At 39.6% G+C, this 16,118-nt stretch overlaps 1 protein-coding gene across 1 annotated transcript; it reads left to right on the top strand.

The window, feature by feature from the left end:
• Positions 1 to 789: 789 nt before the first annotated feature.
• Positions 790 to 13,612, top strand: LOC145465863 (chondroitin sulfate synthase 1-like). The gene is made up of 2 exons (XM_081449622.1): positions 790 to 1,661; positions 7,551 to 13,612. The coding sequence occupies exons 1-2, from the start codon at positions 936 to 938 to the stop codon at positions 8,994 to 8,996; spliced, it is 2,172 nt and encodes a 723-aa protein (XP_081305748.1). The 5' UTR covers positions 790 to 935; the 3' UTR covers positions 8,997 to 13,612.
• Positions 13,613 to 16,118: the final 2,506 nt, after the last annotated feature.

Here is a 16,118-nt window from a genome sequence, read left to right as displayed (position 1 = left end):
AAAAATTAGATGGATATGAAGATATTCTGCGGTGTAAACGTTACTAAGCGGTATCCCGGCATCCAGCCACTGTGCGGTTGTTGTTGTGTCTGCCTCGTTCTTCAGTAATTGGTATTCAGGTACTTCAGATGTTCCTTCACGCGGAAAGCCTGTTCACGAATTCCACACTCAGTTACTATGAGGTTTTCATGCTAGAGAAGAAAATAATGTCCTAGAAAGAAAAGAAGATTGTAATGTCGGTTTTTTTTCCAGCACCCAGGCTAGTAAACGTCCATCATCTTCCCCGCTTTACAAACGACAACAACCGTGAACAAGTAGCTTTATTTGCACGACCATAAATACATTAAGGGTTGCAAAAGCTTCTGTAAACTAAAACTAAAACGGTAATGATTATCGTGAACATATAATAAGGCTATGATAAAGCGATCAAGTTAAAGCGATCAAGTTTGATTGATTTGAAAGAAGAATATTGCGTAAATCAAAGCAAGATTAAATTAATTTTACTAATTGAATATTAACATAATGATTTGTACAAGTCATAAGTTCGCCAGTGGCTTGTAACGTGGATAATCATTTTAAAGTCGAAACGATGTGTTCTATTTTCCTATAAAAGTTATCTCTTAGAATAGAGTATTTAATGCAATGCATAAGAAAAAAAGAGAGAAAATCTCGACGTAAAAGACCCCCAAATTTTAAAAAATCATCCAACCATCCAAAGTATATTGTCAAATAGTCACATACGCAATATCGCCGCCGGCAATATTCAAAATCACAAGTCTTCAACACACCTTGTTTGTCGTTTGACTCGTCTATATTCACTTTTACACGGTTTGTTTGGGGCTCCTTGAAAGAGATCAGAACAGGTTATCTGTCAGTTGGTCAAGACAACATTCATTTCATTTCATGATTAGCTACGCGATTGACTTTTTCTTCAGATGGAACTTCGAACTCTTCGTGAGTGTCTGTTGCTGCTGGTCGGCTTGATTGTTGGTCTCCATGTTGCGTTGTTTCTGAAGCAGAATCAATGCCATTTAATCTATAAAAAGGATTTCCGACCAAGGACAATGACAAACGAAGTGCAGTTTAATAGCAGTCAATTCATCTTTGTTGGTGTTATGACAGCTGAGACATTTCTGCAAACTCGAGCTCAAGCAGTGTTTGACACATGGGGAAGGAATGTTGCTGGAAAACTAATATTTTTTTCAAGTCAGACTCATAAAAAGTCCAAGCTACCAATGATCAGTCTACTCGATGTGGATGACTCGTATCCACCGCTGAAGAAGTCTTTAATGATGGTCAAATACATGCACGACCACCACATCGACGACTACGAATGGTTCATGCGGGCGGACGACGATGTTTATGTCCGCAATGACAAGTTAGTACGTTTATTACGTTCATTAAACAGTTCCGACGATATCTACCTGGGGCAAGCGGGAACAGGTGCAAAGAACGAAAAAGGAATGCTGAACCTGTTGCCTGGAGATAACTATTGTATGGGAGGGCCCGGTGCGGTATTCAGTCGAAGTGTTTTGAGAAAAGTTGCTCCGCATGTGGAGCACTGCCTTCTACAAGCGCCAAAATCACACATGCATGAAGACACCGAGCTTGGTCGGTGTATACAACGCTATGTTGGAATTTCCTGCACTTGGGCCTATGAGGTAAGCTGCTAATCATCAGAAGTTAAGGGTGCAGTACTCCTTCCTTCCTTCCTTCCTTCCTTCCTTCCTTCCTTCCTGCTCCTCTCACCTTTCAGAATTTCCTTCTCTGTCTTCATAATGTCCCCGTGACCGAATTGTATTTGTATTTTTTATTTCTCCACTTAACGACATGAATTCAGTATTGTTAACAAAACAAGCCCTGTTTTCCATATGATCGCAGACGATCGCAGACGATCGCAAAGAGAGTTGTTTAATTTCCATATACCTTATTACATGAAATTTTCGCGACACGTTAATTTCGCGAATTTCGCGATTTAAAGAAAATCGCGAAATTTAAGTGACGCGAAAATTATATGTCGCGAAATTAACATGATGCGAAAATTAGGTGACTCACATTACGTCAATACTTAAAAAAGCGACTTTATTACCATTACACACGTTTATAACAATCATTTTGAACTATTCTGTGGTAATGTTCTGGTCCTCTTCATCACTACTGCTTTCCGTCTCCACTCCAGGTAGCACTTCTTTTGTACAATCCTTAAACTGTCCATTTACTGGCTCCTTGTAGTGCTGTTCCACTAGTTGCTTAAACTTTTCAATTGCCTTGTAGACACTGTGAGAACATCTTCCTTGTTACGGATTACATAATCAGTTGCGTTTCTGTTTATTTGGACGTTGTTGATTAAGTTGTTTGATCAAATTCAGGGACATCTTAAATAACATTGACAAAGAAATTTAGTGTGTCTCACTCAAAAACGCGAAATTAAGGTGGTATGGTACCCTCAATATGGACCAAAAAGTTTGTTTAAATATGGTGAAGAAAGATCAATTGTGTGCTATTTCACTCAAGAAGAGAAATTAAATTTCTAGAGTTTTACTCAAAATGGTTGCTATGGAAACCAGCCACAGCCTTTTGAAGTAGTGTTTTATAGTATTGACGCCAACACTTCCTGCTCTTTTACAAAACAAGAATTGACTGTCAAATAAGCATATCATGTAAGTTTCTGTTTTGTTCTGTGATATGAACCTAAGTTTTGACAGTTAACTCTTATTTTCAGTGCTTTTTACAGCTTTATTTGGAAATAACCTTATTTTTTACCACACCCAGTGGACAAATCATCTCATGTCACGTGACAGACCTTAAAATGTTACGATTTTTTTGGTTTATATCATCACGACACTATTGGTCTTTGATGAGCCCAAGTTTCAGAAATTCTACTTTAAAACCTTGCAAAGTAGAAATGTTGGCGCGAAGTCAGTCGGTACAAAAGTAAACTTTTGAGAAAAATGCACTTTAAGTTTTTTACACGAAGTATGAAGCATTTAACGAGCCACAAATAGTGGGGGGGGGGGGGTGCAGATTGGATCTCGGGGGAGGGGTGCAATGGTTGTTCTATTTTGTAAAAAGTTACCGCAGTTGTGGGAAATATTTCTTTTCATAAGGGAAATGAATGAGCCTGTGATGGCAATTTGAGGCAAAGCTTTTCACAAATAATTATACCAATCGAGTTGTGCATGTCTTAAAAGTTTTTTCTAAATAGTTTCGTTCATATAAGTTAAAAATAATCTATATTTTTGGTCACTTTCTTATAGTAAACAGTCGTTGCTATGGCCGTTGCCACGTGAAAAAACTTATACCACTGTGTACTTTCCTTAAATTTCACACTCATCTGGAAGGAAATTCGGCAAGATCGTTTCAAAATGTTTTTGACAAGTCCTCAAGGGTCTTAAGTCTTGTATTTCCAAGAAATTGAATTTTTCATGAACATCGCCATATTTTAGAGTACCATACCACCTTAAAGTGAGTCAAAATGCAAAATTTTCGCAAAATCGCGAAATTAAGGTGTCGCGAAATATGCGAACCTCAAAATCGCGCGAAATTAACGTGTCGCGAAAATTTCATGTAATAAGGTAGTCGCAGACGATCGTAACGATCGCAGAGCCGACTGTTGCATACATTTCGGACAGCGGAACTGTCAAAATTACACGCGCGTTGTGCTGGCGGGAAAATCACAGCGAACAATATGGAGGAAATTTTGCTCCAAGCAAATTTATTTCTTCTTTTAGTCAAACTATTTTGAAATTCCCTTGGCACTGCATTTCGCCCCGATCCAGAAGGTAGCGTTTTCAATCGCTTCAGATAACGACCATACGCAGTTCTTATGTTGCAGAATTTGACCTCCGCCTCAGCCGCCGATAAATTAAATTTCTCCCGATTTTTTCCCAGCAGTTAGCTTTTTTGATTTTGTCTTTGAAGTCTATACTGTTACGGTGGTAAACGCACTCACATCGCGCAACTTCCTCCATAAATTTCTAGTTACTAACGTTACCTTGTTCAATGCCAGCCATGTTTACAACCGTGAATAAGCGGTTTTTTTTAAGAAGGGTTGAATCATGGGTCGGAATTCAAAATATTATGGGATACGTTTTGATCGCAGATCGCAGAACTTTGGTTTCCATATGATCGCACGATCGTAATTGATCGCAAACGATCGCCGAACTTTTTGCGATCTACGATCCGCGATCCGCGATCGTCTGCGATCATATGGAAACCAGCAAGGAAGCCTTTCATTTTGGTTAGTTTCTGTCCAAATTTTTGTTGCAAACAATTTCATCATTATACGAGAAATAAATTCCCAATGCAGGTAAAGAGTTGGCTGGCCAGGCAATTCTAAGGGGTTTTGCTGTGTTTTTGCGGCTTGCGCCTAACCACATTCCTTAAGTTTTACTTTTATTTATTTCAAGGCTAGAACATTCTTGAAAGTTTGACAAAACTTTGAATAAATTTGTTGCAGATTTCGTGTCAGAAACGAAGGTCGTTGTGTCATCAACATATTGGGATAATTTAAATTCTTTGTCATGAATTTTATTCCTTTAATGGTATTGTCATTTCTAATAGTGTTGGCTAAAATTTCCCCGGTTAGAACAAAAAGAGAACCTGAGAGCGGCAATCTTGACGGACACCTGTTTCTCGTTTGAAAAACTCAGATGCGCATCCATTGTTGATAAAGCAGCTGGAGCAATCAGTATAAACAGTTCTAATCCACTTTTGAATACAAGGGCATAAATTAAAAGCTTGCAACGCCTTAAAAAGGAAGTCCCAATCTACTGTATCAAATACTTTTTTTAAAACAACAAAAATGGCCAAACCAGGTATACTTCTGTGACCTTCATGATGTCCATAATGAGCCTAATATTTTGACTGATGTACCGGCCTTTGACTCATATCCGGTTTGATCTTCCTTGATTATGGTTGGAAGAACCTTTGAAATCCTGTGTGCTATGGGTTTGGTAACGATTTTGTAGTCAACATTTAGTTAACTTAAGGGTCTCCGGTATTCAAGGAATGACTTGTCTTTCCTCGTTTTTGGTATCACTTTGATAATACCCTGTTTTTGCGTTATGTTCAGTTGTCCGTGTTTATATGCGTAGCTGAGACTTTGTACCATTTCTTCTCCCAGTAGAGACCAGAACAGTAAATAGAATTCTACAGAAAGTCCATCTGTCCCTGGGGTTTTATTTTCGGACCACTGTTTTAATACGAGAAAGCACTCTTCGTTGAGAAGCGGAAGCTCAAGTTCCTCTTGTTGAGTTGCTTCGAGTTTAGCAATATTTGAATTTTCAAGGAATAGTTTATAATTCGAATCATTACAGGTTTTTATCGAACATTTTTCCTTGTTCAAAGATTGTTTTAGGATCGTTGATCTCCATATCGTCGTTTATTTTAAGCTTTGAAATGTGTGATTTACAATGTTGTCTTTTTTCCATAATCAAAAAATGTTTAGTGTTTTTTTTCGCCATTTTCGTGCCAACGTATCCTGCTTTTTATTGTAGCACCTTTTGTTCCGTATTCAGCAATCGCATTATATTCTGCTCTGAGACGGTAAAGTTTTGATATGTTTTCTTTTTTTTCTGTCAGTTCTTAGCAGGTTCATCAAATGATCAATTTGTTGTTGGAGGTGCGACTCGGTATTCCGGCGTTCCCTGTTTTTTCGTTTTGTATATTGAACACAGAAACCTCTCGCCTCCATTTTAATCATTTACCAGTAGAGGCCTTTGTCATCTAAATAATCGTGCTTTGTTTTGAACTCGTATATCTTACTCGAAAGATCCTGTACGAACTTTTCATCACTCATCTAACCTGCATTGCACTTTAAACGAGTTATTGCACCATGTTTGGGGTGCTGTAATCTCCACACACCTCGGAGGTCGAAATTCGTGCACAAATATTTGATTTTGTTAATTACTATCTTTTCTGTCAGTTGAAGTTCCGCCAGTTTTTTTCCAAAGGTGCTGGAGCACAGTTGATGAATCACCTCCTATAACAATTTGCATATCAGCGTGCTTCCTAAGACTGTCACTGAACTTTGAGAAGAATATATTTCGACTGTTGTTGTCATTTTGGGCTGTAAATGTTACAAAACAAAAATGCAGACTCAAATATGGAAGCTTCTAGTAGTAAATATCTTCCGCTTTTGCCAGCTTCAGAGCTTTCTATATGTACATACAGTTTGGGGTTGAAGGAGATTGCAACACCTTTTGAATGATTAGTTCAGTGACTGTAACTAAATGCTTCCTCCCCATTCAAGCGAGTTGCATGAACAGAGGGCTCAGCTCGGACACTAACAAAATAAAGTGCTAAAAACAGCCTGTCTTGAATCTGTAAAGCGTGGAAGTGGTTGAAACTCGCATTTCCAAAATCAATAGCACCAACGCTGTCAATTCATCGTCGGGTTATACCTGTCTTTTGTAGCCAACATTGATTATCCCGCAAGTTTCCTGAACCATATCTGTCTACCTATCCATCTACCGCCCTTCACAGGAACCTTTCGTTAGGAACGCAAAGAGTGGTTACACAAGAATGTCTTACACAATAATGTACCCAAACTCACAGCATAACCTCGTGTCCACTTGACTTTGGACACGTGGACACGAGGCGAAAAAGAACAAGAAACAGTCGAGAAAATTCGACAACGAAAAGACTACGACGAATCGACGAATCCTTGTGGGGTTCTGTCCTCGTGTACCGGTTCACAAGAACCGATACAAAAGACCCAACAATGTTCAAGAGCTAAACAAAGGTTCGTAAAGAAAGGAGCACAATGGTTATTCCCTCTGTGTACCGGTACACCGGTACACCAGGACACCACCCCAAAGTGGACAGGGCAAAACTGATATAGTAAACTAATTATATGCCTCTTGACTTAAATATATCCGATCTGCAAGTTTTTTGTTCACTGAATTTTCGGTGGCATCTGTCTACCTTCATCAGAGTGAAAATGGATGTGTTTACGTGCTGGAACACGTGCGCAGAGTTAAAACTGGAACAGGAGTATAAGCGCGCGGAAAGACTTTTCTTTCATTAATTCACCGCGTTTGCGTCCATCGTTGAGTGCCACGACTCTAAAAAGTGTCTCTTGGTATAGCTTGTTATTCCTCTTTCGAGGATCGTGGCGTCTCTTGTGTGGATGTCATGATCAGTTCTATGCGTGTGTTGTTTTATCGCTGATTCTCCGTTGCACGCAGGCGCGGCCAGGATCATGTTCGGCTCCGCGTGAACTCCATGAGCGCTTAATTTACCCACGTATGTAAACGGGCAGTCGTTACATTTAACAATTTTTGGTCTTTGATGGTCCTGTGGCCTATCTTTCGGTTTATTAAAGATTTGGCCGAGCGTTCGGCATGGTGTGAACGCCGTACGAACCGAACACGATCCTGGTCGCGACAACCACCGACCCCTTCATGATCTTGAAGATTTACAATGTAAAAAAAAAAAAAATGCGTTATGATAACTTTAGCTTAAAACACCGCATAAATTTAGGTTACCATAAATATGAAATATCGTGATTAATGATTAGACTGATTTTGATTTCTTCTTTCTTTCAGATGCGTAAACTTTTCCTTCACGACTACGATGCGAGCGGGAAATTATTTTTGGGCGGGCTGGACACTAAGACTATTAATGATGCCATTACGCTTCACCCTATTAAAGATCCTGCCTACATGTATCGTATGCACGTGCACTTTAACAACGAACGCATTCAAGATCTTCAACAGCAAGGAGTAAAGCTCCAACATGTTTTACGGAACATGGATCGTTTGCTACAAGCAAACAAATTGTCCCTTCACGAGAAACGTGGCCTTCAAGATGAAAGAGATCTTCATCATCAGTTGGCTACAAATAGCAGTGAAAAATGGGAAATGTTTACTTCCACATCATTTTACCCTGAGGTCAGCTTAAAAGCGCCATATACCAAGATCCGTGGCGAACTGAAAATTGAAGTCAACAATATTCTGGAGAAAGCAAAGGAATTTGTAAAGGAAGAGTTCTGGAAGAATCCACATCTTGGAACGTTGAAGTACCAGCAAATAAATTATGGTTATAGGCGTTTCCACCCCTTGTATGGCATACAACACGTCGTACAGGTGACAGTCAGTAGTACAAAGAAACATCGCAGCAAAACAATTGGTCAAATGGAAACTACTCAGCACATTTCACTCAAGAGAAGCTTCTATACCCAACAGCCGTTTGCAAATTTGAGATATACTACTGAGCCCCTTGCAAGGATGCCCCCTTATGTACACTTCATCGTCCCCTTAGAAGGGCGTCTGGAAACGTTCCGTCGTTTCATGAAAAATTTTGAATTGGTCTGTCTCAAAGTACTTCAGAGAGTCAAGCTGGTAGTCGCATATTCTTCTTCTGTGTCTTCTCCTCATGAACACAAAGTTATCATGAAGGAATACCAAGAGAAATATCCCGAAGCAGAACTTATTTGGCTTGACGTTGCGGGTACCTTTTCTCGCGGGATAGCACTTTCTGTCGCAGCAACTAAATTTGATCAAACAGCCTTGTTGTTCTTGTGTGATGTTGACTTGATCTTTAACTTGGAATTTATTGATCGCTGTCGACTGAACACAGCGCTTGGTAAGCGAGTTTACTTTCCAATAATGTTTTCTCAGTTTGACCCTGAACTAACATACGGCAAGAAAACCAAGCCCGACTCGCACTTCACGATTAATAAAGATGCAGGAATTTGGAGGTCATTCTCGTACGGACCCGCATGCATTTATCATCAAGATATGGATGCTGTTGGAGGATTTGACACAAGCATTAAAGGCTGGGGATTGGAAGACGCCGATCTTTTTGAGAAGTTTGTAGCTCATCCAGAGATTGAGGTGTTTCGCGCAGCTGATCCCGGTGTAATACATGTTTATCATAAAATAAATTGCGATCCAAATCTTTCCGTTATACAATACACTCAGTGTCAAGGCTCGAAGGCCTCTATATTAGCCTCTCAAAAATCATTAGTCAGAGCCCTGCTTTCCACTTAGAATGCACACGACTAATTTTTTTTGTTTTACAGTAATGTGCCCCATTTAAGTACTCTTTCGCTATTCGCATTGTGCGTGAGTGGGACAGTTTACCAAGATCCCTGGCCGAGGTAGAAAATTCGAAAGAGTGCAAGAATGGACTCAAGCGCTTTCTTAAAATGTTTTAGTTTTGTAACCATTTTCTAACGAAGTTGAGTGTATTGTAGAGTTACATTTTGGAGATATAGTTTTGCTATTTGACCCTCTATTTTTATTAAAACATTCTCTTTTTAGGGAAACAGTTTATACCGTCCATCCCCTGTTTTCCTTTTCAAGATATACCTTGTTATAATAAAGTGTATTATCGTTTGTCTCACGATGTAGTCACTTGAGATGTAGATCGCGACGATCACAAACGAGGAGGGATATCCGTTAGAAACAAGTACAGATGACAGATGTTTCTTCTCTCCAGCGATTACAAACCATCAGTAATCGCTGGAGAGAAGAAACATCTGTCATCTGTACCGCGACTTGTTTCTAACGGATATCCCTCCTCGTTTATGATCGTCGCGATTTACATCTCAAGTGACTACATCGTGAGACAAACGATAATACACTTTATTATTGCATCTACCACGATGAACAACAACAACCTTTTCCTCGACATATACTTTGTTCATTTTAAAGTACTTCTTGAATAAATGTTATGCTATGCTAAACGAAAGGCTGAAAAGCGACAGAGGTGATATTTTGTCACGGTTCCCTCATCACATAAGGGTACAAATTGGTGATGCCCTATTCAAATGGGTGCTGCCGATTCGTCTGAGGTACTTGACGATTCGACTCGATTCGCACGAAGTCGATCCGCACCACCGGAAGTCAAGCCCAGTGAAATAATGATACATGAACCTTCCTCGTTCTTAAAACTTGACAACAAACTTCAGTCGATTCGTCTGAGGTACTTGACGATTCGACTCGATTCGCACGAAGTCGATCCGCACCACTGGAAGTCAAGTCCAGTGAAATGATGATACATGAACCTTGCTCGTTCTTAAAACTTGACAACAAACTTCAGTCGATTCGCCTGAGGTACTTGACGACTCGACTCGATTCGCAAGGAGTGGATACGCACCACGTGACACGAAGACCCACGAGAAAATGATCACGGACCTTCCTCGTTCTTAAAACGTAACAGCAAACTGAGAGTCGATTCGTCTGAGGTACTTCACGATTCGAGACGATTCGTCGCGAATCGTCTGAACGGAAGTCGAATCGCGGTAGCCAATAACTGGGATGTCAAATTGTTAACGATTCGACTTGATTCGCACGATTCGTCGTGAATCGTCGTCACCTGCAAAGTCGAATCGTCTGAACGGAAGTCGACTCGCGAAAGACAATAACAATACGGAGAGGACGTATTACTAAAATATCAACCCAGTCATACTGCAAGTACTCAATATCTTACCGCAGAAATGATATGCATTGAATAGATTTTCGCGCGAAGGTTATTTTTACATAGAAGGGTTATAGATACTAAGTATATAAATAGCTCATTTAATTTGTTGAGCGGACGAACCTCTATAAGATACGAGGTCGGGAAGGCTAGGACGAGAACAGCAGTGGACGTGGGCAACTTTCGCGGGTCCCGTCGTGTCGCCAAATACAAACATAGGCACGCAAGGCGTGCAAGAGTTATTTTTTTGTGTGAAGTGTCGGAGATTGAAGCATTCATGGTACCGTAATGATTTGGTTAATTTGACAAGTTTTTTTGGTCGCGATGTTACATCGGTCATGGTAAGATAGCTAAATTGGGGGAGCAGGGATGGCGCAGTGGTGAGAGCACTTGCCTCCCACCAATGTGGCCCGGGTTTGATTCCCGGACCTGACGCCATAAGTGGGTTGAGTTTGTGTTGGTTCTCTTCTCTGCTTCGAGGGATTTTCTCCGGGTTCTCCGGTTTTCCCCCCTCAGCAAAAACCAACATACAGCTGATTCCAGCTGGCTGTAAGCTGTGCTCCAAGGTCACACATGGACCGTATAGCGGCTGCCAGAGGCGCCAATGTATGCTTTCGGTTCGACCTTGTTTAGTTGCGTCGTTGCTGTACTTTGCGACGGCGATTAGCCGCGACAATTATTATTATTATTATTATTATTATTATTATTATTAAATAGTAAGCCATAAAATGTTTGACTGAACAAACTACAGTAATCTCACACGTCTCCAGATTAATGTAGATACCATCTTATTTTCTAACAGGCAATTTGATTCGTTCTTTGATACAACCCGCAATGTGATTGGTGTGACACGAGCACATGCATAACTCCCTCACTCACCGATCACATAACCCTTCCAACCCCCAAGTGAAATTTTTGCTCAAAAATACTCAAGTTAATTTAGAGACTTTTTCGCATTTTATACGAGTCGTAAGTTTACCTTTTTACACAACACAACACAACACAACACAACACAACACAACACAACACAACTTCACCGAAAATAGAAAGAAAGAGAAAAAAACCTCTGACACGTTGAAAGTCTGATTTAATTAAATTGCACTTTAACTTGGTACCGCGCAGTCTTCAAAGAACATTTCAACAGTTTTCATACTTTTTACCTTCAAAAATACCGGACTGAAATGAATGTCATCAAATAAAACTATTAAACTGCTACTGTAGAGACGTAAAAACCGTCCAGAAATGAAAGCTTCTTTTTTGTTTAATATCCTGGAAACAATAGCCGATAACTTGCCAGCTCTAATTGAATTTACTCCCATATAAAAAACAAAAGTGTCGAGTTACCATTTGTTACTAAAGATAGCAAACATCTCGTGGGAAAGAGTGGTGACGATTCGTCCCCTCTAATTGAATTTACTCCCTTGTGAAAAACAAGAGTGTCAAATTACACTTTGTAACTAAAAAACAAAAATATCTCGTTATATTTGCATGCAACAAGAACAAAACAATCGTTAACCGCACTTACTATTGTAAACGTTAGAACTGTTTCAAATCTAAAGTCTCGTCCCCTCTGAAACACGTCCTAAGAACTAAAAGCGTCGATTCGTGACCTCTAATTGAATTTACTCCTTGTGAAAAACAAAAGTATCAAGTTACCTTTGTAACTAAAAATAAAAATATCTCGTTGCATTTGCATACTACTAACTCACGAACTGTTTCAAACCTCAAGGCTCATCTCGTTCATTTAACTAAAATCCTCAGCCTAACCCACAAAAATGTCGAAGTAAACCCAATATATGAATACTTCCTCCTCTTTTATAGAAGAATAAATATGGCCGTTCTGAACTGTATCGGGATCAAATCTTCTCACATACCATTTACCTTTACAACAAGAAATTTGATTGGCTGTTTATAGTAGATCCAATCTGATTGGTATGACATACATACATCTCTCACTCACTCACTGACTCACTCACTGACTCACTGACTCATCCATTGACCCGTCCATAACATACCCGACGCGCCGACTAAGAGGTATTTTTTTTTTACAAAAAAATAACTCAAAAATGAGCTTCAGGGAAAATTTCTCCCGGCATGCTTTGCGGGTCGTGTCCAACACCGCCTGACGCGTAGAAATCGAGAGCGAATCTACAAGTCGATTCTTGCCGTTGGAAACTTTATCTAAATGCGTTTAACATCACCAGAAATGTCCCGGCGTATCTAATCAAACAACATAGGCACGCAAGGCGTGCAAGAGTTATTTTGTGTGTGTGAAGTGTCGGAGATAGGAGCATTCATGGTACAGTAATGATCTGGTTAATTTAACATTTTTTCTTTGGTTGCGATGTTACATCGGTCATGGTAAGATAGCTAAATAGTAAGCCATAAAATGTTTGACTGAACAAACTACAGTAATCTGACGTGTCTCCAGATTAATGTAGATACCACCTTATTTTCTAACAGGCAATTTGATTCGTTCTTTGATACAACACGGTGTGACACGCGCACATGCATAACTCCCTCACTCACCGATCACATAACCCTTCCAACCCCCAAGAGGAAATTTGCTCAAAAATACTCAAGTTAATTTAGGGACTTTTTCGCATTTTATACGAGAAGTAAGTTTACCTTTTCACACAACACAACACAACACAACTTCACCGAAAATAGAAAGAAAGAGAAAAAAACCTCTGACACGTTGAAAGTCTGATTTAATTAAATTGCACTTTAACTTGATGCCGCGCAGTCTTCAAAGAACATTTCAACAGTTTTCATACTTTTTATCTTAAAAAATATCGGACTGAAATGAATGTCATCAAATAAAACTATTAAACTGCTACTGCAGAGACGTAAAAACCGTCCAGAAATGAAAGCTTTTTTGTATAATATCCTGGAAACAATAGCCGATAACTTGTCAGCTCTAATTGAATTTACTCCCATATAAAAAACAAAAGTATTAAGTTACCATTTGTTACTTAAGATAGCAAACATCTCGTGGGAAAGAGTGGTGACGATTCGTCCACTCTAATTGAATTTACTCCCTTGTGAAAAACAAGTGTGTCACATTACACTTTCTAACTAAAAGAGAAAAATATCTTGTTATATTTGCATGCAACAAGAACAAAACAATCGTTAACCGCACTTACTATTGTAAACGTTAGAACTGTTTCAAATCTTAAGACTCGTCCCCTCTGAAACATGTCCTAAGAACTAGAAGCGACGATTCGTGACCTCTAATTGAATTTACTCCTTGTGAAAAACAAAAGTATTAAGTTACCATTAACTAAAAATAAAAATATCTCGTTGCATTTGCATACTACTAACTCAAGAACTGTTTCAAACCTCAAGGCTCATCTCGTTCATTTAACTAAAATCCTCAGCCTAACCCACAGAAAATGTCGAAGTAAACCAAATATATGAATACTTCCTCCTCTTTTATAGAAGAATGAATACGGCCGTTCTGAACTTTATCAGGATCAGATCTTCTCACATACCATTTACCTTTACAACAAGAAATTTGATTGGCTGTTTATAGTAGATGCAATCTGATTGGTGTGACATACATACATCTCTCACTCACTGACTCACTCACTGACTCACTGACTCACTGACTCACTCACCCATTGACCCGTAACATACTCGACGCGCCGACTAAGAGGTATTTTTTTGGTAAAAAAAATAACTCAAAAATGCTTGACACGTGTATTTTCTTAAAGGACGGCGACGTCAATAACTTGAGCTTCGTAAAAGCTATTCACCAAAGCAATGACATTCTTTATAATCAAAGGCTCCTGTGAGCCAACTCATGGATGAATTGGATGAAGGTAGAAAAGTTAGTTGAAGAAAAAAAGAAGAGGAATTGATCATTGTGGAGTTCTTCTTGGTACAGCAGTGAAAAACAGGATTTCAAAGAAATCTCCTTTGATCCATTGGTTCTGATGTCCAGTGGTTGCTTATTGACACCCTTTGGGTAAAGGTCAAGTCTGCATACAGGCCAAGTGGCCCACCAGGCCGGAGCTTATCCTGGTTCTGTAGCATGAAGCGACTAGGAGTATTTCTACTCCCCCCTGGATGGGATGCTAGTCCATTGGAGGGTTACCCCCAGCACTAAGTTCACCGGTACCCATCTGTACACGGGGGTAGAGAGAGGCACTGTAGGAATAAAGTGTCTCGCCCAAGAACACAACGCAGTGTCCACGGCCATGGCTCGAACCTGGACTGCTTGATTTGGAGACAAGCGCACTAACCATGAGACCACCACGCCTCCCACCCTTTACACTGTAGGTGGCTGAATTTGCTCTGCGTTAAAATTATTTTATAAATTATCAATAATTATGTATCACATTATTGAAAATAGATTTCAAAAGAGTGCAACAACAACAATCAAGATTAACATTACTTTTATTAGGAGCATTTTCTTTTCGTAGTCCCGCTCAAATCGACTTGCGTGAAGACGAATCGACATCAAGGGAGACGAGTCGTGTCAATTCCATCAAAGAGGGTTCTCGAATCGACTTCCGTTAGTCGAATCGTCAATTCCAGAGACGAATCGACTCTAGTTGGGTGTATTGGACAACCCTCATAGATTCAGTTCTGTTGAGAGGGTACACTTTACGCTCTCCTTACGGACACCTTTCCAATAAGGAGGCCTACCTAAAAAAACTTTCGATAGCTACAATCACTCTCTTATACGGACGAGCACCAAATCTCAGCAACAGAAAGCAAATGATTCATATAACCCTCTCTTTATTACAGACAAGCCAATGAAAACTTCGAAATCAAGACAATCAGTTATAAGTGCCATCTATCATCGGAATTCGAATTTTATGAAGGCTTTCAAATTTTCTCTCTCTGCTGAAATACATGCACGATTGTACAACAAATATCGTGATTTTGTCCTGGACATCTAACGGCGTCCGTTTGTCTATTAAACAATTTAGATGCATCTCAGACATGCTTACGTCAGTATTGAAAACGTGAACAGCACTTTATGCCATTGGTAAAGCCCTTGCAATTACGTCATGTCTATGCACATTGGGACACTTTATTGTCTGCATTATAGAGGGTCGACTTCTCTTTAGTTTTTCTTTAAATATGAGTAGAAATTTAGAGTTGTCTTTGTTGTTCGCAAATGTAATGAAGCACTGTCTATCATGTGTGACAAAAATGACAAATGTTGACATCATCAGTGATACTACTTGCCCATTAATGGTATTTAAAACAACTTAGTTAAATCGGTAAGTTCTCAGGAATTTACTTCCGCCACCCAAACACAGTGCTCAACGAACATCACATAAACATGGCTAAATATTGTGTACCTTTTGGGCACAATGCGATACCAAAACCGAGAACCCTGCTTGTGAGAAGTAAATTGTTCTCGTTCTGGACAGCGAGACTGAGGGACTGAAGTTCAAATACTCTGTGTAGCAAGCGTTCTGGTACGTATTTTAAACTAGGGACTTCTGACAGGTGTAGCGCGTGGGGAAATGTTGATCGACAAGTATATCAAATATTCGAGCGTGACTTGAAAATGGGAGAAAGGAAATCGATGGCAATCTTGCTAGCTAACTGCCTTCAATGCTTTCCACTTTTAAAGTGATTTTTGATTACAACGAAAAAACAGTTTGTTCGTCCCGCTTGTAGTTTCGCAATTTAGATAAAAATGACGATACACAGAAAGTGACGAATAA

This window comes from Orbicella franksi, chromosome 13 (genome assembly GCF_964199315.1).
Source record: "Orbicella franksi chromosome 13, jaOrbFran1.1, whole genome shotgun sequence".
NCBI lineage: Eukaryota > Metazoa > Cnidaria > Anthozoa > Scleractinia > Merulinidae > Orbicella > Orbicella franksi.
This window is presented reverse-complemented; position numbering and strand designations above follow the sequence as displayed.